At 46.0% G+C, this 25,344-nt stretch overlaps 1 protein-coding gene and 1 long non-coding RNA gene across 5 annotated transcripts in view; one reads left to right on the forward strand and one right to left on the reverse strand.

The window, feature by feature from the left end:
- The first annotated feature begins 102 nt into the window (after positions 1-102).
- On the forward strand, positions 103-7,150 carry LOC123028764. Its single transcript, XR_006415755.1, has 2 exons — positions 103-3,191; positions 6,557-7,150. It is a non-coding gene; the product is annotated as an uncharacterized LOC123028764 (long non-coding RNA).
- Positions 6,269-25,344, reverse strand: part of GOLGA3 (golgin A3) — a 25,837-nt gene continuing 6,761 nt past the window's right edge. For all 4 annotated transcript variants that reach the window (XM_044440986.1, XM_044440989.1, XM_044440988.1 and 1 more), the window contains 19 exons: positions 23,318-23,429; positions 22,617-22,923; positions 22,187-22,389; positions 20,787-20,924; positions 19,119-19,280; positions 17,876-18,244; positions 17,347-17,424; positions 16,768-17,031; positions 15,834-15,928; positions 15,319-15,535; positions 15,077-15,220; positions 13,425-13,622; positions 12,262-12,378; positions 11,116-11,255; positions 10,308-10,440; positions 9,986-10,108; positions 9,053-9,217; positions 8,497-8,660; positions 6,269-7,473 (listed from right to left, as the gene is read on the reverse strand). In XM_044440986.1, the coding sequence (XP_044296921.1) occupies positions 7,266-7,473; positions 8,497-8,660; positions 9,053-9,217; positions 9,986-10,108; positions 10,308-10,440; positions 11,116-11,255; positions 12,262-12,378; positions 13,425-13,622; positions 15,077-15,220; positions 15,319-15,535; positions 15,834-15,928; positions 16,768-17,031; positions 17,347-17,424; positions 17,876-18,244; positions 19,119-19,280; positions 20,787-20,924; positions 22,187-22,389; positions 22,617-22,923; positions 23,318-23,429 (3,337 nt within the window). In that variant the 3' untranslated portion in view covers positions 6,269-7,265. The remainder of the gene's footprint in view (positions 7,474-8,496; positions 8,661-9,052; positions 9,218-9,985; positions 10,109-10,307; positions 10,441-11,115; positions 11,256-12,261; positions 12,379-13,424; positions 13,623-15,076; positions 15,221-15,318; positions 15,536-15,833; positions 15,929-16,767; positions 17,032-17,346; positions 17,425-17,875; positions 18,245-19,118; positions 19,281-20,786; positions 20,925-22,186; positions 22,390-22,616; positions 22,924-23,317; positions 23,430-25,344) is intronic.

Raw genomic sequence — 25,344 nt, forward strand, 5'->3', positions numbered from 1 at the left:
GATTCGATTGACTATGTGGAGGGCGAAAGCACAACGTACGGAAACAGAAGGAACGGGTGTGCGGCGAGTGGAAGAAGCCGGAAGCGAAGGTTGCACTGCATGTTTTCTCTCTAGGGATGAGCTCCTTATGCTGCGTTGGGTTCGCGTTTTTTTGCAAAAAGGGTCGCAAGCATTAGGAGGGATGGATTGTTTGATGTTTGCAGGCTGGTGCGTATGTGTGTGAATGCCCTGTTGTTCGGTATTGTGATCGACTGCATCACTCCTGTGCATGGAGAATTCATGCCCATGCAGAATTCAGGCTTCGTTTCTCAGGAGAATGACCTGACTACCCCCAAATCCACAAAAGACCCTTCACCCAAATTGTGTACAGTAAATTCTTTCCGGTGCAATGGAGTACAACTCTCAATCTAGTGTGTTTCATGTTGGGGGAGATTAAAAATAACCACCCTTCCAGGGGAGACTGCTGATTCCTAAGCTTTTGCAGCTTTCATTCTGAGTTTTATAGGTGCTATCCTTGCTGGTGAACTCCATCTGCAAAAGTCTTGCTCTTGAGCAGAATGGGTAGCTTCTACAAAGCTCAGAATAAAACTGCAATGGAAAAAGTGTCCCACTAACAGAGGAATCATGGTCTCCCCTGCAGGTATCACTGTCTTCCTTTGTTATGTGGAGAAGACAGAAATGGGAAAGTGTGATGAGAATATCTTTCTTAAATATCTCTAATAGCTCTAGGGAATTATGCGCTCTGGGGATGCAATGCTCTTTTTCTTGGTACTGGCCGGCCTCACTTGTGTGTTTTGTCTCAGTGGGTGTGAAGACTCTTAAGACTGGTTTTTCCCTAGAGATACTACAGTTTTCCACTTTTGCGGGTCCCTGTGTCCCTAACCCCAGAAATGTAGTGTTCACTACTATCCATGGTTTCAGGCATCTGCTGTAGGGCTTGGAACTTATCCCCGAGAATCTGGCCATCCTGCCATAATACTCTCCTTTTGCTCTCTTCAGAAAACAGAGAGTAAGAAGTGCAGAGGGACAAAAGGGACAGGCCATTTTGGGAAGCGATGCACCTCAAAAGAAGGCATTGGCTCTCCAGAGTGCCTCAAACGGTTTAGGATCTTTTGCTGGGTTTTAACACGCACAGCTTGGTTTTGCATTCACACAAACACTCTCTGCACTTAGAAAGCAAAGGTTATTCATCAGAGAAATACAGAGCAAGCACAAGCTTTTAACCTGTTGCTGTTCAGACAACAAATATTTCCATCACATCCAATCTTACACTGGGTTCCTAAAGAGACAGGCACTAAGTGGGGGTGGGTGAGGTCCATTACTGAGTTCAGAGCTTGTGTGTCCAGAGGGCCCTTGTAGGAGAGTCTCCTTTATAAGCCCCTGGTATTTATACTGTTTCTCCATGAACATGTGTCTGTGGGAAAGATGAGTTTCCCAGGCTTATGCCTATTGTTGGAAGGGTGCTTGACTGCTTCTTGAATGGCCCTAACTATTGTTTCTCTGAGCAAGAGGTGAGTTCTTTGTGTTTGCTAGGTTATAGATAAGGTAATTTCCAGGCGTTTCAGGACAATGGGTCATCCTTCTTGCAGGGTTGTTTTGCCTGAACTCCTTATGTGGGGAGGAATGTCTGACCTTCTCCCCACAAATTCCAGCATTCAGTCTTATTTCTGAGGTTCCCAGTACAACAGTCTAACCCGCTATGTCATACTGGTGTTTAACTTGAATGATTTGTCTCCCTGGGAGTTAAATTTTCTAGCCCTTGTCATTCCAATTCACCTTTCTTAGGAACCAGCCCCCATTCCACTCCAAATTTTATAATAAAATATGGAAGCCCTTTTATGAAAAATAGTTTATTGCACAAAACATTTCAATAATTTTTATGCACATCTTAATTCTTGTTTTAATTAACATGCTTTTTAAGGTCACAATTGTTAATCTGTAGTCAAATAGAACATAACTCTTTATTTTGAACTCCCAAATGAAACGTTAAGAAGGTGATATTTATCCCTTATCAGTACAATCAGATAACAACTGGAAGCTTGTAAAGTGTGAGAAAATCTGCAGCAGAACATTTCTTTATTGTTTCTTTAAAGAAAAAATACAACTCTGTGCAGGTGAAGTCAAGTTTTCATGGAAAGGACCCCTGGTGAGCAGAATGACTTGAAATCATCTCACTCCAGCAAATCAGCACCTAGGTTTTCATGTAGCCATCAAGTAGATTCTAATCGCTAACCGAATGGCGCAACATAAATTGCATGGTCTAAATTAAGGCGACATTTCACTTTGATTTTATTGTGCATTTGTCATGTCAAATGACACATTTTGGTTTATAATGGTCAGAATGCTCCCCTTGCTGATCAGCATCTCTGTTTATGAAAAACTTTCACAATACTCATTTATTTCCATGTCCAGAAGGGCAGCTGTAAAACAGTACAACCAACAAGCACATGTTATTCTGGAAAATGTTCTTAAAACACGAGGAACTTTTCCTGAACATTGCCTGCGTGTAGGATGAAATAGGCTAAACACGGAGAAGGAAGAATGATCAAGATAACGAAGTGTGCCTGTCTCCAAACGACTTAGAAGACAGTGGAAGTAACATGCAACAGAGCAGTGGGGCAGACACTTACAGAAACCTCTGCCCCAAACAAATGGTGTTTGTTTTATACTGTAACACTGTGAGCAGTTGGAAGAAAAATGTCAAAGAATCCTCTGCTAAAATTGCAAAGGAATCCTGAAGCTTTTAAAAGGAAAAAGTTGTGATATCTTGATAGCATGTTTTTTTAGTTTCTCTAACTCCTTTGCTAGTAAAAACATAGCTGAATCCAGCAATGAAAGGAAATGGATAGTACCTTCTAGGAACCGTAAAGTAGGTGTTCCCAGCCTAGCCTCCCCTAGTCTCTGATGGCGGTGGAATAATGGGGCCTGTAGCCGATGCATCCAGAGGGCACATGGTTTGGAAAGGCCGCCCTGATCCATTGGGCTCCATGGATTCTCTGTCTCGTTTCTAAAAGCAAGCCAGTGTTAAGCAGAGGCAACTGCCTGAATTACTTCAAAGAAGAGCTGCTGGGCTAATTTTCAGAAGAAGCTGCTCCCTGAACCTGAGAATAAAAGGCAGCACCTTTTAAAAAGAGCAACGCCTCCAGTGAGGGAGGGAGAACGATACGGGCTCTGGATTTTGTTGCCAGTGGGTAAGTGTGCTGAATGCTTAAATATGTTCATCCCATTTAATCTGGTCAAAATGGGAAATGATAAGAGAGTGCAGGAACAGGACTGAAAAGGACAGGGAGTGTCTTCAGTGGGATGAATAAAAGGATCAACCAGATTTCCTAAATCACAGGTAGGATTCCTCCACCACAAAATATAAAGTTAAGGCTTCATACTGCCTTAGGAATATACAAGCTCAGGCACTAGCAAAGCACTGAAAGAAGCACATGAAAAGTTGTTAACTCACTCTGGTCACAGCCCTATGCCCCTTCGGACAGTAAAACACCCACAGCTCCCAGGCTTCCCCATTCTAGCTGGTGAATGCAGGAAACCGTAGGGCTTTTCTGCACTACACATGCCTAAGCTGGCAACCAAAGCACTGAAAAATGCATGGTATACAGCCATGAGTATTCTTCAGAATTCTCTCTTCTCTGACCCTTAATGAAATTTTCAGGGGGAAGCACACACACAAATAACAGAAGCGTGCCTGAAAATAATGCAGTGCACAATACACTCAACAGAACAGCAACATGAAAATACCTTGGTGCAGATTCTGGAGCCGGCTATATATTAATCATTACATAGAATTACCTTTGGTGTTTAAATACTACAGTATTTCTTCCTCTTTAAGTTAGCAGGGAACACAAGCTTCAGCAGCAGCAAAATAAAATAATAATAATAATAATAATAATAATAATAATAATAATTCACTCATTACTGTCATCTCCACAAAACAAACTCAGGGTATGATCCAGTGTCCTTCACACTCAATGCAAGGAACCCCCAGAACACGGAGGCCTGCCTGCATCCGATGCAAAGAGCTGCAGCCAGCCCCACGCCCTGGTTCCTCTGGACTGCTGTTTTCAGCTGTCTTAACACGGTGGAGGGCAGGGCGCCATTGAAATACGGTGTCAGCTGCCAGCCCCAGACTCCTTCCCCCAACATGCCCCTCTAGCCCTCTCTGAGGCTTATCTGTGACCTTGGAGAAGCGGCCGGGCGTCGTTCTTCCCGCATCTGCCGCCATGGGAGAGGCTCTGCGTTCACAGGCCCAGCCACAAGGCTTCCAAGTGAGAGCTCCAAATAATCTCCCACGTCCACTTCCCAGACTATGTCCTGTGTAGGGAGGCCACAGGATTGTACCCCTGGTAGTAAAAGCTGTCAGCACATTTGGGTTAGTCAGTGCAGCCTGCAATCTCAATAAGTTGATTGGGTTAGTCTTGCCAAATAGATGCTTAATGTCCCATTGACTGAAATTCCTTCCCTTCCAACTTTTACATTTCACACGTACCTTTCCTTCATATATTATATGCAAAAATTAGCATGTCATTAGAGTTTCAAAATGATTTCATAAGATTAAATATGCATAAAACTTACATTAAAAAACAAAGCAAAACCAAGGTGCAGAGATTCAACCCTTCAGGATGAAGTCAGTTTTTTCAAAAGCAGCATGGGACATAATAGGGCTCTGACAGTGCCCCGGCAGGGAAGGCGGTCTCGGACCCCACAGCAGAATCAGAATGACATTTATGTATATCCCCCCCCTCCCCGGCAAAACAAAAAAACCCTACATTTAAACCAAGAGAGGCGGATGCACCACCTTTCTCTGATAAATTTATCTTGAGTCAAGTTGCATTTATGGATTGTGTCATGTGCAAACAGCAGGGTCTTCGCAGCACATGGGGAACCCTCCAGGGTGGCAGCTTGTAACCTCCAGACTTGGAGAATTACAGGCACCGGGTCAAGGTTGGGAGGAGCAGCTAGGTGTGTCTCTTCTGCTTGGGAGGGAAAGGCGAAGACACCACCAGTAGCACCAGCAAAGTCTCTTTGCCCTTCCCAGCCCCCAGGTCACCCCAAAGAGCGCATCAACACCCCTTTCTGTGCAAGAAGAAACACAGTGGCGGTGACGGGGGGGGGGGGGTGTCAAATTCGGAGACCCAGCTCTGACCACAGACCACTTTTCCAAGAACAGAACTCGGGCTCCAAGTGTTTCTAAGGGCATCTAGAAGTGTCTTGTGGCCACAGACTGCAGGGCTATGGGCCATAGGATTGTGTTCTTACTCTAGTTTTCCATTTGCTATCAACCGACCCCAAAGTGAAGTCAGAACTAGACATTATACAAATGGAAGGTATGTGTCTGGTTTCCCTCTGTAACTTCTAGTATAACACTTTTCAAATTCCCACCTTTAACCCCAACATGTAATGTGGGGGCCATTTTTATGTTGATTTAATCATTCATACATTTTATCATACATTCCCATCTTTCTCTCCACTTCTCCCTCCCCATCCTCTTGTGACTTCTCTTGAGACAGAGGTAAGATTTGTAGATGAAAACATCTGGAAGGCCCCGACTCCCATCAGCCCTAGCCAGCATAATCAATGGTGAGGGATGCTGGGAACTGTAGGACAAAGCATGTGGAGGGCCAGCAGTCTCCCACCCCTCTCTTAAGAATGCCACGTGTCACAGATACGACCCACCTTTAGGATAGGGCACAAGAGACTTGTGGCTCTCCTGCCCCAAAGACCACTGTCCCATTTTGCACCCCCACACTGTTTTTGACTACAGCTCCCACCATTCTTGGCCACTGCCCATGCTGGATGGGGCAGATGGAAGCTGAAGTCCAAAATACCTGGAGGGCACCAGATTGGGGAAGGCTGTTGCCGACATCATGGGCAAGTTGCTGTAAACACAGCAGAGGGTAAGAAAAACCAGTTTTATCTGTACTGTTTCAGGGAGAGCCAGGGGCACCGTAATGTAACGCCACAGAAGGAGAAGCCGAGACACGTGGCTTCCACCTGCGCTGGAGGGATGGACACCTTGCCTTACACCTGCCTCTGCACTGTGCAATGACTGTTGCATCCCAAACTTCCACCCCTTTCCCGCAAGGGCAAAGTACATCTTACGCACATGAGAGCCCATTCGTTGCCACAGCTGTCTTTTTGTGTAACGCATCCTAGAGTGCAATTCAAAATAGAAAGCCAGCAAAACGGCTCTGAAACATAAGCATGAAAGACTGGATTGCCAAGTTCAGGGAAAGGGTGAAAGAAAAGAAAACCTACGTCATGTTGTTTCAGTCTGCTATTTATAGCTCAGCAGTGTGTATCTGCAAAACAGGCTACATGGGAACTTCGCTTTTAACTGGGTTTTAGGAGGAGGAAAGGGATTTTATAGGCAGTATATAACATTCCCCTCTGAAAAGTACAGTAACTAACTCCTTTAAAGCTCTGATTTTAGGGCTAAACTTTTCTAGGCTCCATATATACAGTATTTTTTAAAAAGCATTAAGATGCAACAACATCGAACAAAACCTAGTCATGTGTAACCTACTGAATAAAACCATTTTAAAAACAGATACTCCAGGACAGAACACAACTGGACCATTTATACACACCCTGCCCTGGAGATGTCCTGAAAAGACGATGCAGCATCAACAGCAATGTGCAAAAGGCGTCTGCCAAAGTGAATCGCACTCTCTGTGGGCCTTTGGTTGTGGATCCTCCATCCAAGTCCTTTGCCATAGAACGACTTCAAAATGGTTGGTTTGGGACTCATAACCCCCAAGCGCTAATTGCTTCATCCGCTACGCACCTTTAATGCATCCATCAAGGTGTGTTTCTAAGCAAGAAAGCCTGGCCTGAACCTAATATCAGCATCAGTTTGCCGAGTTGGTGTGACCTCTGGCTCTGAAAATGACTGGCTCATTATCAAACTTGTTTACCAAACCATTTTTTTTAAAAGTGGAAACTATTGAAGCCAATTCAGCTTCACAGCCAAATCTCTCTCCATATAGCCATTCCTGAATGGTAGGGGAAAGATTTTTAGTCTTCTGGGGAATCTCTTGATGGACCAACCAGTACATCTCCTTCCCTGCTGCACCCCAGTATCATTAGCTCAAGTAAATTTGACTCAGTTGAAAAAATGTTAATAAAGCATAACCTTCAAATACGTTGCCTCTGACTTTTTTCCTCTTCTTAAAATAAGTGACCAATGGAGAACTCTAAAACGTTTTTAGGGAAAAAATAAAATAAGCTGTTACAAAGTAAAAGGATGGGCGATGAGATCACTGCATCAATTCTTTGTTTTCACCAGCACTTGGAAGATCTTCTTTTGGGTCTTCAGCAGGAAGATTCTGGTTGCCCAGCGCTGCGGCAGGAAAGCTAGAAGTCAGGTCCATTAATTGTCCTTCTATCTGGGTCCATGAGGACATGGATTCATGAACTGTAATTGTGTGCTCTTCCATCTGACGCTGAAGGCTGTCCATCTCCTGCCTTTGGTGGAGAGAGAGGGAGAAGAAGAACATCAGAAGAGCTCTAATGGATCAGACAAAACATTCACTTAGTCCAACATCCCATTCCCCACTGTAGCCAGCAGATGTTTTCAGAAATCTAATCAACAGAGCCTGAAGAACGCACCCCGCTCTTGCTGTTGTTTCCCAGTGACATATTCCATCTAGATAGGAAAGAGGGTCTTTTTGTCCCAGTACCATCCTAGATCAGAAGCGAGGGACCTCTTTCAGTTAAGAGCTGATTTCAGTTCCAGAGAAGCTCTTGGGGTCCTCAGGGCAAAAGCTCTTCCAGCTCTTTTGCCAGGAACTAATTCTTAAGGAGACATTTCAACCTTTTAGAATGTGGGAGGAGATCAAGGTACAACCTGGGAAGCCATCAAACACTCAGCAGTGAGGTGAAAATGGGAGGGGCCGGGGGGTGGGGGCGTGGCCCTCTGGGGAATGGACTTCCATGAGGGTCAGCATTGGCCAGTGGCCCCGAGTTTCCCCATTTCTCTCCTAAATATTAACAGCAAACTCAATTCCCCGGTTGGCAAAAATGGTGCCATTCAAACATAAGAGGAAGGGTTGAGGGAACTTGAGGCTTTGTAGAAGTAAAAAGGAAATATTTAGAGAAAAAGTCAAGAGAGGGAAGCCCCCCTAAAGACAGTCCAATGAGAACTCAGTGCAGTGGTCAGAAAAAATAGGGACGGGGAGAGAAACCCAAACCATTTAGACTGCCTTAAGTTCTCCAGAAAAAATGGCGGACTGCAAGTGTAAAAAAAACCCCAGCATCCTGTTTTCTCCTGGAACAGATGACTCCCTTCATACATAATTCTTGTAGGTATTTTGCATGCCAGGGGAATGGTGCTAAAAAGAGGTGACAAATACACAGTATTCCCCACACACAAATTCCAATTTCAGACTGTAAAACAAACACCATCAGCTATTACTTCAGTAAACTAAGTTATTAAAATATTAAGCATGTGTAGCTTTAATAAAGAGAGACTCATGGGATCTGATTTACTTGAGTTGCCGGAGGCAGCTGTTCAGGTTTTTAAGTGGCTCTTTACTGATGGACGAGGCCGGTTTCAACAGCTCTTCCAGCAACGCTGCTGGTACGGGGCAGTCGGGAATCTTCACAGGTGTCACGGGATTTGAAGAGTTTGTCTCTCCCTTTGCTTCTTTTCTCTTTTTGAAAGAAGAAAAAATCCATCAATCAGAAGCAGCTCTCTTTAATGTTTGTACTTGCCCAGATGAAACTCCGGATACTGCAGACACACACTGATCGGCCCAAACGACCATCACATTCAGCATGATCAGAGAAGCCGCGATGGACTGAAACAGAGGACAGCAACGGACAAGGCCCAACTCTGTGCCATCACTGAGGAAACCAGGAAAGCTGTGTGCGGGTTAACATGGGCTGTTTTGCTGAAGCATAACTTGGTGCCATAATACTTTGACAAGAAGGACAATGGATGGTTCACAGCAATGGAAAATAAAATGACACTTGCCCAGAAGAAGACACCAGTATGAAATAGGCTTGCAAACATGATGGTATGTCAACAGAAAATTTAGGATACCTTTTTCATTTTTCCATGTTTCAAGTCCAGCTTTAACTGTTGATTCTGCTGTAGCAGAGTCTTCATTCCATTCTTCAGTTCAGTCACTTTTGCCTGAAGCATGAATTTGTCTTTCTGAGTTAAGGACAAATTGTCCCGGACAATCTCCAATTCTGCCTTGATGTCCTAGAATGAAGAAGGATGTCAAAGAAACGGTGCATTTGATCGCACGGATGATCATGGCACAAGCCCATTTATTTCCTTTTAAAGTGCAACCCTTAGAAGCCAGTCCCACTGAATTTGGTGCAGCATATTCTCAGAGTATAAATGGGTACAGAAATGCAGCTTTCTTGTGCATGCTCAGGAAGGGAAAAGTCCTGCAACTCTCAGCACAGGCCTGCCACCATTGTGGGAGTTGTGGAAGCATTTTCCTGTCTAAATGTGTGCAGAATTGCACCCTTACTCTGAGATGACTGAAACAAATTGAAGTGCAATTGATGGCATGGACCTTCCAAACAATATCAAATTTTATTTATTTAAGCTGCAGTCTTGTGCAAGGTTAAAAACCGAAGAATGCCTATAATTCCCAATATGCTCTAGCCAGCATAGCAAGCCTATTTAAGGGCACAATCCCAGGAGATCCAGTGTGGTGCCGTGCTTGAGAGTACAGGACTGGGACTCGGGTTCTGCTCTGAAAACAGCCATCTGGACAAAATACTGGTGCAGGGTGGGTGGAGATCACTGTCTCGTGCCGGGCGTAGGATGCACGCATCCAGGAGTGCAGGACGCAGGACCACATCCTTGGTGGACCTGCAGTGGGATCTACAGGCAACCTTGTGCCCCCCAGATACTTTTGGCTGTAACTCTCAGAATCCTCAGCCGCTGGCCAACTGGCTGCAGCTTATGAGGTCCAAAATGTCAGGAAGGCAAATGGTAGATCAATAAACAAAGTACCTGCAAAGATGCTTGTACTCCTTCCAACTCTTTCTGGTTGCGTTGCTCAGTCAGGTCCAACTGCTGCTTCAGAGTTCGGATTTCTCTCTCCTTCTGTTCAACCTCCCACTTGAGGTCTTCAACCTGTACAAAAGGGTGTCGGGGAGAGAAACGGAACTGAATAGGCTGCTAAGTTTATGTTTTGATATTCTGGTCCTGCCACCTCCCAAGAGCTTTTCCCCACCTGAATTTGGCTCTAGAGCCAAATCAAGCACTCCTCAATTTATATTTTCTATCAAGTGACATCCGAAAAGGCGACAGAGGACAGACAAGGCATTCTCACCTCTTGGTTTTCTACCGGCTGCTTGCGGAGTTGCTCATCCAACTGGTTCTGCAGAAGCTGAAGCTGGGACCGGGCATCCTCCAGCTCTTGCTGGAACTGGGACACTTCCTCTGAATGCTTCCCATCTTCAACCCTAGAAGGAAAGAAAGACTCGATCCACTGTGATAGGATGCCACAGCTCTTGATGTGCAAGAGACTATTTCAAGGTATGTACAATAACAGAAACTTGTCCGGGTTAGTCTGTTACGCTGTCAAGCCAGATTCAGTTGCCGGTAGAATGAGAGAGCGAGCAGTGGCAGCCACCTAGCCCAACATTTAAGTGATAGAGACAGACAGAGGATCATAAAACAGGAGACAGTCCACTTAGTAGAGATCACTAAGGACAGAGCTGGGGAAAACCACTGTCCTAGCCCACTTCCGTCATCAACCCCCCACATGCGCCTCTTGGTTTTGTCCCAGACACTGCCCATCTGCTGATCCCCACATTAGGCTCAGTTCTAACTTTGGAGGAAAGGTAGAGGCTGTACTTGTGTAGACTCGACAGCGTGACTGGGACCTTCAGGGACACCGCCAGCTTGTCCATCAGACCTTAGCAAAGGTCCAAGGGAGGGGACAGGTGGGGAGATGTGGCTGGGGGCAGAGCCAACAACATGGCCTCATTCCTCCTCCCAGGTGGCAGAAAGACACTTTCCTATGTGTTGCTTCTTCATGTGTATTACGCATGCTCAAGGCACTCGTAACCTCATCTAAATCAATCAAGCAGGCGCGCCTCAGACACACAGTGCTTCAGTTTCACCACGGTACTCACTGCAGTTTGTCCACTTCCACCTGGAGGGCTTGGATGAGCACCTCCTTGGCCTGCAGCTCTCGCTTAACCTCTGTGAGTTCGAGGGCAGCAGCTTTATAATGACGGCGATTGTGCGCCGCTTCAGCTTTCGCTGCTGCGACCTGCAACAAGAAGTTGTTCTCATGGTTATTAAAGCAGTTTTCTATCCTGCCTTTTTCCCTTTGCAAGGAACTCAATGCACACACACACACACACTGTATACATATACACAGTTATATACAATTTTTAATGGTTTGAACCATATTCCTTGGAGGGCTTCACTCATTATCAACCTGCCTGTATTTGAACACAGCAGTTCCCTCTCCCCTGCCCCCTTTGAGGAGTTAGGTGGGAACTCACACAAAGCAGGACCTTTTCAGGAGTGGCCCCAAATCCAGAATCTGCCTGGCAACCAACACTGCCGTCTTTTAGGGAACAATAAAACATAAAAATGAAATTCAAATACTTTGGCCACCTAATGAGAAGGAAGGACTCCCTGGAGAAGAGCCTAATGCTGGGAACGATTGATGGCAAAAGAAGACGGGGACGGCAGAGGATGAGGTGGCTGGATGGAGTCACTGAAGCAGTTGGTGTGAGCTTAAGTGAACTCCAGGGGATGGTGGAAGACAGGAAGGCCTGGAGGAATGTTGTCCATGGGGTCGCAATGGGTCGGACACGACTTCATGACTAACAACACAACAACAACAAAACATAGACTGTTGACTGTAATGGTGTTAGCAGATTGTTTCCAATCATTTCTGTATTATTGCTTGTTTGAACTTTTGTCTGTCTTACCATCACTATTTCCAGTTGCACAGACATGTATTTATATATGATATTGATCTTTTAAGGGCTAGGAAACTTGGCACCTGATACTTAGGACCACACTCCCCAAATCCTTGACCACTGGCAATGTTGGCTGAGGAGAGCATGAGCGATAGTCCAGAACACCAGACTGCAGCAGGAGCTTTCACCCGTGAACACCCTGGGGAATGCGCAAGAGCATCATCCTGCAGGCTGCCTGCAATCAGTGGCAGTGGTTGCGATGTGGCAGCAGGCCCAAGACCGATGGCACCAGACAAGCATCCTTGGCCAGAAACCATTTTAAAAGCACCCCCAAGCGTTTACCTGTTCTTTAAGGTCCTTGACTTTTGTCTTCTCTTTTTCCAAGGCCATCTGCAAGGCCTGAATGAGCTGTTTCATTTGCTGATCTTCCTCCTCTTTGCGCTTCAGAACTGCCTGGACCTGCAGCAACACAAAATCCAAGCACAGGAGCTGGTTAAGCTGAGCGCCATATTCCAGTGGATATGGTTTCAGTTCATTTTTACATCAGGGTTTACCCAGTTTATACCCTCTGGACAAGGGCAAGGACTTTTTCAAGCTTGCAGTGTGATTGGCGGACCAAAATAAAATAAGCGCTGGCACAGTAGGAAAGGGCACATAAACATGCAGTTTTGAAAAATGAGCTTAAATATGCTTTATTCAATGAGAGAAGTATGTGGGCATTTCAGAGAAACACGGAGCTGAGGCAAACATTGAGAAAACGCACACACAAATATTTCCATGCAGAAAGAAAAAAAATCAAGCCCACCGTCTGCGAGGGACTCAAGTCAGAATGAGCTTCCGGGTAGACTTCAGCAAGCTCACGGTCTGCTGAGTCACACATCCTAGTGGTGCCCCGGGAAGCTTCAGGCGGACTTTACGTATTTCCATCTACAGTCCATGAAGCACGAACTGCTGTGCTTGGACTTGCCCACCGCTCGGGGCAGCATGTCCTGACAGCACATGTACTTGACCAGATGTTCTCGGTAAGAGTTTCCCTCCCCGGCATGTACTCTCTCCCCCCTCGGCCTGCCCACTTCTCTCTGTTACAATATTAGCGTTGTTCGGTAAAATTCCAGTGTGACCTTAACTGCTCCTGAAACTCCATGGCTCTGCAGAGCTATGAGCAAATGTACGTGTATGTCATGTCTGTTGGATAATATATTGTGTGCCGGGGGGCTCCGTATGCAGTCCTACAGCAACACCTCTGGCTTAGCAGACCAGGTGGCAGCTTCCGAACTTGGTGCCTACAGTTAAAAGGTCTCAGACTGCAAGGCCGGGAAAGAGCTGGGCCTGAGGCCTTGGAAGGTTGCCGCCAATCAGAGCAAGCAACGCGAAGTTAGATGGACCCATGGGTAAAGGAAGTGGCACTGAATGCTCATTCCTGCTGCCTCAGCAGGTCACTGACCGAATGAACCAGAACTCGGCCACTACACCAAAAGTGTAGGACAAAAAGCCCCCTGGGGTACCTGAAGATTCAGCTGGACCAGATCGGCCTCTCTCTTGGCCAGGGCTGCTTCAAGGATGCGGTTGTGTTCTCGCAGAGCTGCGTTCGACTGGCCAAGACCAGTGAGTTTCCCGCGCTCGTGTTCCAGTTCGAGCGAGAGCTTCTTGTTCAGTTCTTCCAGACGCTTAATCTTCCGTCGGAAACCCCTCGCTTCTTGCAGCTGAGCAACCAGAGGAAGAATTATGACCCCCAGAGGAACTGCAAAGCTGGCTCTCTAAACAGTGCCCAGCTGAAGGGCGGCAATGAGCCCCATCACAGAAGATGCTTCTGAGCTGCATTACAGCATCCTCCTTGTATTGCTTCAGAATACAGGTGGCCCAATTTCCGCAGCTTCACACCAAAGCTTGGGAATATACAAGCTGTGTTGGCTGTTCCCAATGCTAGGAAGTCCATTCCTTGTTTCTGAATGAATTTGAGGAGTTTCTGGAATGGTTCTCCCCTCCCCGAAATTCTCCCATGTTCAATAACATGCCTTCCCTTCAAGGAGAAAAGGAAGATCTCCAGTGCACGGGTGTGGCTGTAAAGTCAAGAACTGTTTTGTAGGGTTTGACCTAGAGGCAGCTAGGTCCATGCAACCCACAGCAGCAGATTTCATTCCACTGCTAGGTGCATGGAGTGGCCACACACGCAAATTCAGGCTGCAAAGGATGCAGCTCTCACATCACCTACATCCCCACCTTCTTCCAATGGACCCAGTTACAGCGGCTGCACGTCAAAATACTGAAGAAGCCCTCAAGCTACTCTAGTGATGCCCAGTCTAGTGAGTCAGTCCCTGTCACAGCGCCCCACTGTGCGCTACACTCAAACTGCTTTAGCCGAGCCCCATAGCCAGAGTCACCAGTGTGGGTGGCTTTAAAAGAGAAATCTATGCAGCTTAAGCTTCTAGTCCTCATGGTGATATGCTAGCTCTGGTATCAGAGGCAGCGTGCCTATGTATATATTCATTGCTGGGGAACATGAGCAGTGGGGCGTTATTGCACTCAAATCCTGCTTCTGGGTTTCCCACAGGCAGCTGGCAGGTCCCTGTGTGAGCGGAACGTTGGATGAGATGGACCCTGGTCTGACCCCGCAGAGCTCTTCTTATGTAATGTTCACTGGACTAAGGAATCAGACTGAACTGCTGGGCCTTAAACCGAATCATAACAGCCGGAAGCATAAATATTGCACCCCCCTGCACACGCACACATCTGCTCGCATGTAATCTAAGCACTGCTGTAAGCATTATCCCCAGAGGGGGAAGTTAAAGACTGGAGGCCACGGCCTGCCAAAGGAAATGTGGAGGCGGAGCTTGCTCTCATCTGAGTCCTCCTTTTGAGGAACCACCTTGCTGTTACTCTCCCTTTGGGCCCAACTAAGATGGGGAAGGTGGTGTGCCTTCCCTTTGCTACTCTCACAGCATTTTCTTGGTGACGCTGACACCCCTGGCATGTGCCCAGGGATGCTCACCACATCCTAAGGCCACCTAGTGGCACAGTCTGTGGACAATATATCAGCTTGCTTCTACTGGAGGGGGGCCAGGATCCTGCTGATCCAAGGTATCCATTACAGGCCTCCATCCAGCGGAAACAGCACTCTGCCAAGCAGCTGCTTATCAGAAGAAGCCAAAACAAGCACCTCATCTTCCAGTTCAAGGACTTTTTCTCTGTACTCCTCTAGTTCCTGGCTAGTGAGTGAGATCACTTCTTGCAGCTCCTTTTCTAGGACCATCTTGCTGTGGCTAAGAGTCTGCAATTCTGCCTCGAGAACTTGAATTCTTTCCTGAAGGCAAAGAAAAGGACATAATCCAGGTCAGTGGCTCAGTCAAGAATGTAATCGTGTCAGTGAATACAGAAATTTCTGCCCAGTATGCTGCTCACCAAGCCGGCGTGGCTACTTCCCCCATCGGTGATCTGTGCCTTTAACTTGCTCAGGTCTGCCTCGGCCGATTCCTTTGCCACGAGGGCCTCCTGCAGTCGGCGGCTAAGGATCCCGACTGCATTCTCATAGGCTTTGTGCTTAGCTTTCATGTCCTTTTGGGCTGTATTGAGATCTGATCCCAGCCGCTTCATTTTCTGCTTCTGTTCAGTAAGAGCCCTAAAAACCAACACACAAAGCAGCAGAAAGTAAAAAAGGGAAAGGTGACTTCCAAAATCACTGTCAAAAAGTCATGCACTGAGATGAACAACTGGGAACACTGACCAAAAACAGACTCAAGGGATTGAGCTCAGAAGATTAGGAATATGCAGTGCTACAAGTGTGAGAAACCCAGAGCAAACACAGAGAAGCAATATTACACATTATGCCCCTCGGAAAGCACACGATGTGATTCTTGTGGTGAACAAAAGCAGCAAATTATCCATGATCAGGGCTGTGCCAGGTAAATCATACTCACATTTTGGTCTCCTGTTGCATTTCTTCGATCTGTCGCTTTAATGCTTCATTCGTCTCAGCAAGAGCAGACATTTGTTCCCTGTCAAACTTCAAGGACTGAAATGCACGGAAGAGGCACAGAAAACAAAAACGGGGAAAAGGGGATGAGTAGAGATGCAGAGTTTGTGACACACTGACAACAGGAATGGGTTAAATGGATGGACCCCAATGTGTTTAATTACAGCCCACGGCATGGGAAGGCTGCCATTCTCCATCCATCAAATGCCTTCCCAGGTAATTCTAAGGGCCGCCCAGTTCACCATTCTGGCTGCGCCCGGGTGGCACAAGGCCCAGTCCTGAGCTTGGAAACATTTCTTTCCACTTTGATTAACTGCTGTTTGTTGCATTCTCTTTAGTTAATGCTATGCTTTATTCAAAGCAAATGTACCTATGCATGCTACTCCTCCTTTCTCCTGCCTGTAAGGAACCCACAGCAGCTTTGTGGTGGTCCCACTCCTCTCCATCTTGTCCTCACAGTTATCCTGGGAAGTAGGCTAGTCTGAGGCAGCGACTGGCCCAAAGTCTCCTAGTGAGCTTCGTAGCCAAGTGGAGCCTAGAATCAGGATCTGCCAAGTTCTTGTCCAGCACTCTAACCCCTGTGCCACACTGGCTTTCTCTTTAAGCCATGATTTAAAGGTTAACTGCAGTTTAGGGCCCAGATGTAACGCTAAACTGTGGTTAACTGAACTAAGAAACCAAGAAATAAGGTTCTGCTGGAGGAGATTGGGTGAGAGGTCAGCTGTGTTCCAGTCATGGTAAGCAGTGGCTTGCCTGTATATTGTAACTTCCACATAGAGTCCCTTGTCTTCTGCCACAGCTGAAAGCAAATGCTTCCAAAAGACTGTTCTGAAGTATTATTGTGACACTTAAGCAGGACAGCTTGGCTTCTCCCACACCTGCAGTTCTGTCTCCATGCCATCTCGCTCCTTCTGCGCTGCTTGCAGCTGGCTTTCCAATTCCTCCATCTGCTGCTGAACCTGGGATGCTTCCTTTGCCAATCTTGCATTTTCCACCTCCACAGATTTCTTTTCACCCTGAAGCTGCAGAAACTCCCGCTTTAACTCTCTCATTTCAGAGTCCAACCTTTTCTTCGTAGATTTCAGTTCACTAATTAGCTGGTCCTTTGAATTTGCATCTCTGCGGTACGCTTCCACCATCACCTAGACATCAAGAAATTGAGATACTAGTATGGAAGTGTGTACACATCATTTTTATGTGCAAAGAAAAGGCTAACTCAAGAGAGTCAGTCCCAAACTGACATATATCAATCTTTGCTGAATTTAAACAAAAATTGTCTGGACCTTGTTAAGGGAACTAACATAATTTGCACATAGGCAAATGTAAAATTTAGCTACAAGTGTGGATTTTTTAAAATGTCTGGTTACATCAGAACACAAAGCAATTAAGAAAAAACGCACAGTATTTTTAAATTTTCTTCAAAATTGAAACATTTAGGAAAGCACAGGCATACAGACCTTTTGTTGAAGAAACTGTTCCTTCACCTTTTGTGTCTGCTTCTTGAGGTTCACACTCTCGCGTTGTAGGTTTTCCACCTATGGGAAAACACAGCAATCCCTACATTACCTGGTCACCAGGTGAGAACTTCAGAAGAGAATTAGTTCTGGGGCATTCAGACAGTGTGTCCCTAGGGATGCAATATTCACCAAGAATACAGAGGACACAGCGGTAATCAGAACATAATTTCAAGTTTATAGGAGTGTTACAGAATGTTCATGAACACTTTTAGCACAAGAACATGTAATCAACATGTTCACTCATTCCCAATGCAAGAAAAAAAGAACCAAAAGAACATAACAGGGCGGCTTATTTTATACTGTATTTTTGTATTTTTAATTTAATGTTTATATTTCTGATTTATATTATAATTACTTTAACTTAGTGTTGTAAGCCGCCCCGAGGCTTCAACGAATGGGGCGGCATAAAAATGTTTTAATAATAAATAAATAAATACATACATACATACATACATACATACATACATACCTGACTTGATTTTACAGCTAGTTCTTGCCTCAGTTGTTCCAAAACCTCTGCTGTCGACTCGGCACTCTCCCCTAAACGCTGGACTCCTTCTTCAAGTCCTCCTTTGCCTGATTTTGCTGCCAGCAGAGCCACCTCTAAGACAATCTTCTCGTTCTGCAAATACTGGATGGTTTCGTCCTTCGAGGTGACATCCCCCTGCAATTCTGAAAGCCTGGCCTCCAGCTCATCGTAACGCGTCTGCAGGTGCTCCAGGGACTGTTCCCGGGTCTGCAGCGTCTCCTGAGTGGATGTCAGCTGCTTCATGAGGTCCAGCTGCTCCTGCTGCAGAGCCTCAACCTGGAGATCTCGCTGATGCAGTGTCAACTTGGCCTGAAAAGAAGTCGGAGATAACATATTAAGTTCCTCTCCCTGCATGAGCACACACATCTCATCCTTCTAGCATTTAGGAGCCATAATCAGGACTCAGCTCAGAGTACCAGCAAACTGGGGGTTTAAATTGGGGGCAGGAAGAACAGAGCCTTTTCTGGGGTGGCTTCCCAAGGATGCGAAACAAGTTTCTGCGAGAGGCAGGTCATTGCACAGCCTGCCCGACGTATCAAAAACATGAAGCTCATTGTTTTAAAGGACTGTTTGGTGATTAAGATGTGTGGTGATCGTGTTTCGGTGTCTCTGCCATCAGTGTGAGTTCAACTATTGATGATCACGGCCTTGTGGGTGGGTGGTTCAGGGCACAATCCTACACATACTTGGGCAGAACTAAATATTCATTAAGCCCTGTTTATTTCTTCATCCCAGCTTTAATTTAATTTTAATTAATTAAATGTAATCAAAACATTTCTACCCCATCCTCTGCACAAGCCTCAGGACGGCTTACAAAAAGTAGCGCTTAATCTGATTATTCTGAAATGTCTTCCCACATTCCACCCCAAGACTGTAACTAAAGGCAGTCTTTGTGGCTCCAACATTTCTCTTCTCCCCTTTACTTCACTTACCATCATCTAGCCTGATGAAGAGTTCCAGAGAATTCAAAAGCTTGCACGAGAGCTTGTGAGATCTGATTAATAATTTGCCCTAATAAAAGTATTGCATCACTGTGGATTTGGGAAAGTTAAAACAACTCTCTCTCTCATTTTACTCCTCTTCACTCATTGTTTGAAATATAAAGATACAGACTTAAGGTTGATGAGCAGTTCTTCTGCTTAGCTATTTACATAAAGTCCTGAGCAATACCGATCAAATTTACCTGTACTAGTTCCTGTTCCAGCATTGCTGCAGAATCAGCCATTTTTTGAAGTTGCTCTTTCTCATCCTCAAACTCCTCCAGTTTCCTCTGCAGGTCATCTTCCACCATGGTCTTAGCCTCCTGAATTTGCAGAAAAGCTGCTTCTTGGTCTAACATATCTGCCTGTTCAAGAGAAGAAGACAGTGTTGGCATGTGCAGCCAGCAGGGCCCACGTATTATAAAATATAAATCTGGGAAGTCAAACAAGCCAGTCTTGCATTCTAAATTAACACAGCCTCTCTCCTTGACCAAGATGGTCGAGCACTGAAGAAATTATTTAGGCCAGTGTCGATCTCAGCCAATACCAGAAAAGGGCAAGAATTTCATTTTGTCCACATTTTTAAGCAAACCAACCTGATGTTCACTTCCCAGATGGATATTTGGCAAACACAATTATCCTTTGGACTGCACACATCCCAGAATTTTGCAACGCAGGCCTCAGTCCAAAGACTGCATGCAAACATCCATAGATGGGGGAATGCTGCTTTCAAAAATAAATACAAATATTTCTGGGTGGTTGTGCTTTTTTTAAATCACGGACTGATGCAGACTGTGAGTCTGGCACTGAGCAGAAGCAGATCGATTTATCCATTTCCAGTCTACACACAGCTGATCTGCTACTGATTATTCTTAGAGTACAATCCTACACACGCTTAAATGGGATGCCATCTCAAGGGGAATGTCTTCCTCCTGCACAAGCAAGACTCAAGCATACTGAACAGAGGGAAATGCACAAAAGCGTAAGTGAGGGTGCTTCTGGACAAAGGGCTCCTGGTGCTGCAGTCAGAAGATGCTGGGCAGTTACTCTCTCTCTCTCTCAATCCTTAATGGATTTCCTGTGGAAAGGAAAGACTGGAAGACGCATCGGGAAAACACAGGGGAGTTACAAAGGGACGTTGGTGGCATCTGGCGGGGCCACCCGTAACACTTCATGAACGGGCTGTGCAATTGCACAATAAAAAGCCTTGTACGGAAGCATAGCGTGTTCCTTATTATTTTGTTTAAAAACAAAGATATCATCACAAACATCCATCCTCTTAAAGCGGAATTAAATCAGAGGTCCAGGAAGGACAGCCCATGAGCTGCATGCGGCTCAGCAAGTCACTTCTGAGAGGGTGACAGGCTTCCCTGGAAATAAAAAACTAATTGCAATTGTGATTTTCCTTTGCAAGTGCTTGTGAGAGGAACTCTTCCGTTACTGCCAATCCCTTCCAAGAGAACGGAATTAAGGAAAGGAGTCTCTTTCTTAGTGCTAACAAGAGAAACCTCTTCCTCCTCTCCGGTCTCTCAGAAGACTGTTTGCATCTGCAAGAACTGCTGCTTGTTGGTTCATCTGAATCCACAAACTGTGGTTGACAGTAACTGTGGACCATTTGGAACAACCCAGCTTTAAACCACTACATTTATTATAGTGCACATAACTAACTGCATGGAAACAACCTGTGTGTACATTTATAAAACAGAATAGACAAGAGGGCCTTTAATAAAGGATATTATTTTAAAAGTTTTCTTAATGGATAAAACTCACATTCACATCCTAATGCTTCTATTAAAATGTTGAAAACTACTTACTTAAGAGTATTACATTTAATCACCAAATCACAACAGAGGAAATCCCTAAAAATTTACCTCGATATTTTGCAGCTGTGTAGCTATACGCTCCTTCTCTTTGATAGATCTGTGTTGTGTCTCCGTTAATTGATGAGACAGTGTGACATTCTCTAGCTTGAGATGCTCCAGCACACCTGCCTGAGTCATCTGACCAGCCTGGAAGGTGGAAAAAGTAATTACTCCAAATATTTGCAGCTCTCGTTAAAGCCATTCAAACTGGGGAGGTGCCACAGGGGAGAGAATGTTTTAAAATATATCTTGAATGATTTGATTTGTACTTTGTCTTTCTCGTCAGAATAAAATGGCACTCAAGGCAGCTTACCATCAGAAATAAAATCTGATTTAAAAAATCATGGCATCTGGTCCTCTCACTTCCTGGCAAATAGATGGGGAAGAAATGGAGGTAGTGACAGATTTTATTTTCCTGGGCTCCAAGATCACCGCAGATGGGGACTGCAGCCAAGAAATTAAAAGACGATTGCTCCTGGGGAGGAAAGCTATGGCAAGTCTAGACAGCATACTAAAATGCAGAGACATCACCCTGCCGACAAAAGTGCATATAGTCAAGGCTATGGTTTTCCCAGTTGCAGTGTATGGCTGTGAAAGCTGGAGCATAAGGAAGGCTGAGCGCCAAAGGACTGAGACCTTTGCATTGTGCTGCTGGAGGAGACTCCTGCGAGTCCCTTGGACTGCAAGGTGATCAAACCGGTCAGTCCTAGAGGAGATCAACCCTGACTGCTCTTTAGAAGGCCAGATCCTGAAGATGAAACTCAAATACTTTGGCCACGTAATGAGAAGGAAGGACTCCCTGGAGAAGAGCCTAATGCTGGGAACAATAGAGGGCGAAAGAAGAAGGGGACGGAAGAGGATGAGGTGGCTGGATGGAGTCACTGAAGCAGTCGGCGTGAGCTTGAGTGGACTCCAGGGGATGGTGGAGGACAGGAAGGCCTGGAGGAGTGTTGCCCATGGGGTCACGATGGGTCAGACACGACTTCGCGATGTAACAACAACAACAACAAAATAAAACAATGCCTTCAGATTTAATAGAATAAAAAGAGTACCCACCCAATAGATCCGTTTACTTGCCCGAAGCCTGCTGGAATAAAGAGGTCCCTGCCTGCCAGAAGAACACAGAGAGGGCAGAAGTTCCATGGCCAGGGAGCCATGACCAAAATGGCCTTTTCTCTCATCACGACAAAACATCCCTGGGAAGGCTGCAGCATTGAATGAAGAGGCTCTCCAAGCTTTCTCTCTCCCCTTTCCAGGAGAGCAAGGTGAACTTCTTTTAAAATGCAGTCTGTTGTTGAGCTAGGCTGGCTTTGCAGCATGAAATGAGTTGTTATTAACAAGCTCTGCCTAACCTGGAGCCCAATGGCACTGAGGCTGCAGGCATTTCATAAGCAGCGAGTGACGCCTACCTGGATATTTGCCATCTCGCTCTGCAGCCTGACCCTCGCCTCCTGCGCCACTGCCAACTGTTGCTGGTACCAGCCCCGTACTTTCTGCAGCGACTCAATCTCCGCCTGAGATGATTTTAGCTTATTGCCCAGTGATGTGCGGTCCAGCTGCACCTGCTGGAGCTGGCTTTGTAAAGAAGAAAGCTGCTGTCGGAGATCGTGAACTGAAAATCGAGAAAACAGATACGTTAAGGAGGTTATATATGCCCAATCAGGGGAAAGGCGGAGAGGCCATTTGAGGAATTCCAGTGGCTCGGCTCAGGGCCCCGCAAGGGCCGCATCTGGCCTGTAAGCTGAGGTTCCCCACCTTGGGACAGACCCTTGACTTGATCCGCCAGAGCTCTCACAGAGGGATGGATTTTAAAAAGACTAACCATCCACACCGGCTCACCTGTGCTATCTTTACTAAGGACGCTTTTCTGCAGGTCTTCCACTTTCCCCATCAGTCTTTGGTACTGCTCCTCTGCCACCCGGAGATCGTTATTAGAAGCAGCCAGGCCGGCGTTCTTGGCTTCCAGGGCTGCCTGCAGTTCGGCCATGGCTCTTTCCAGATCCCAGCAGGACTGCTTCAAGGTAGCCACTTCCAAGTTCAGCGAGTCCTGCTTCTGCTGGCTGCTCTGGCCATGCTCCATCTGGGCCTGAAGCCTCATGTTCAAAGCAGCGAGCTGGGCTTGCAGTTCTGTCTTTTCTTTGAGAGCCTGAGCAAAAGCAACATTTATCCACAGTTACTTTGAAATTAAGGCTTTAAAGGAAGGTAGGCTGAAAACAGCTGCTCTGGAAAACCAGGAAAAATGCATGAGGGAGGATGCTCTGTCTAAGGACAACTTGTTAACCAAATATTGGGAAGATCACAACTCCCATCACCCATCACCATTCTCTACACAGACTAGCACTGGGGTGGGTTGCAGGCCAAAATGCATGGCAGAGGAGCCACATACATTAATTGTAACCCACAATTACAATTTTCCTTCCCTTTCATGCAGTTCTTCATGTCTATCTGTCGATCAGAGGTTGGAAGCAAGCTGGGGCTTGTGAAAATGCAGGGAAGTGGGGTATGAACACAACAGCAAAGAGGTTCAGCATCGCATCCACCTCGCTAGCTTCCAAGGAAAGTGCCTCCAGCTGTCCTTCGAGCCGCATCTTCTCTTTCAGCACCTGCAGCATCTCATCGTGGGTGCCTGCGATAGAGCTTTCCATTGATATACTGGGGAGAGATGAAGCATAGACACGTTTGAGTAGCATATACACTGTGCCAGTTATAGTGCGATTTTCCGCTTGTTCTGCATATGCAATAGCTGGCTCATGACACGGTCCTGATGTAGTTATTCCGCAATGGACTGGTCGAGGTGATCTGGTGATGCTATGGCACTGGCACAGCCATAAACTGATTCATGTTAATATGGCAACTATTTGGAAACTGCAGCTATTGCTACAGGCAACAGCCAGACGCTGGCCTGGTGTGTGTTTTATAGTCCACAGAACACCCTGTCTTGGATCAGTTGCACCGGCTTCCAGCTTGGCTCTTAGCTGAATTAATGGCGCTGCTTTTGACCCATACAGCTCCACATGAGCTTTGGTCCAAGATACCTGAAACGCTGCTTCGTGCTGTTTGAGCCTGCCTGAAATCTGCATTCATCATCTGAGGCCCGGTTACTTTCTCGACCACCTGGAGAAGGGGGGGGGGGGGCAGGCCAAACAAGGTGGCAGCATGCTGCTTACAAAACCCTCCCCTCTAGGAAGGTCAGCCTTGTTTGTTTGTTTGGTTTTGGTGAGGGGGAGGTTATAGTTGTACTTTATTGCAGCTTTATATTATGTATGGTATTACAGTACAAAGTATTCCTGTTTGGATTTCTTTGTTGTTTTTCTAATTAATATTGTAATTTTCAATACAGGAACTGCCCATCTCTGTGGTATGTGCAGCTTAGAGAATGGCCTCCCCTGCTCTTTAGAGGCACCAAAAGTGGAGTGTACCAGTCAGGGATCCATCCCTTTGCCCTGGTTCTCTGATTGTTTATGCTGCTCAGTTGGTTTCCTAATATCGCATTATGAGTAGCTGCTTTACTTCGATGTAATGCAGTATAAATGAGACTTCTTGGGAAACCACATAGAGAAAATACAAAGCTTTTGAGAGTGACAGAAAGTAGGGATCAAGCCTTGTGAAAGACAGTCACATTTTTCAATGCAAAATCACTGAAACAGTACTCGTCCAAACACCTTCCAAGCCAACGTGAACTTGATTTAAATTGATGGTCGCTTCCATTTGTAAGAAAGAAGGAAATGGCTACAAGACAACGCAGCCAATGCTGTTGTATTGACTAATTATCCATTTGCTAATTCTACACTTGATCTGAATGAGATTGGCATTAAGACACCATTATAGTATCATAGAACGGTAAGCTTCTGAGAACCAAATACTAATCCCTGTCTTACAGGGCTCAACTGGATAAGAACAACTAGGGCAGGAACTCTTGGAATCCCGTTACATGCAAAGCTGGAAAGAACTCTACATGGATTAAATACTTAATGGACGTGAGAACAGCAACGGAGGGTTTGAAGGCAGGGGGCTGTTACGGAGACTCTGCTTCGTGGATGCACTAATGGATACGGTCCAGTCAATGACCCGATCCAGAAAATGGTGGACACAGAGTACACGCACACTGCAGTATGGTCTGTCTGTGTACTGCACTGACACCCTGCCCATCTTCCAGGAGGGAACAGAAGCCACGGGAGCTCAGACTCCCATTCTGGACAGGTACCAACCCCAGACTGGCACCTGTAAGTCATCTGGCCTTATACTATTGATTCACTTGGCTGACGTGGGCGATTGCCGTACGAGTGAGTTAATGGAATTCCATGCAACTGAATGAGCTGGCTGGTGGAAGAGGGACAGCTTATTCTGCCCCTCTTTTGCTGGTGCACTTTGCACAGAAGTGGACAAAGGGTAGCCCTCCAGATGTTTTGGTCTAGAGCTTCCGTGAGCCCTGGCCAACAGGGGCAATGCTGTGGAGTGATGGGTGCTGAGGGCCAAAATATATTGAGACACACAAGATGACCACAAAAGACTCTTAGTACAAGGGGCTTACCTTTTTGGCAAGCCTGATAAGAGATGAGTGGGCACA

The sequence above is a fragment of the Varanus komodoensis genome, unplaced genomic scaffold (assembly GCF_004798865.1).
Source record: "Varanus komodoensis strain SLA01 unplaced genomic scaffold, ASM479886v1 scaffold38, whole genome shotgun sequence".
Lineage (NCBI taxonomy): Eukaryota > Metazoa > Chordata > Lepidosauria > Squamata > Varanidae > Varanus > Varanus komodoensis.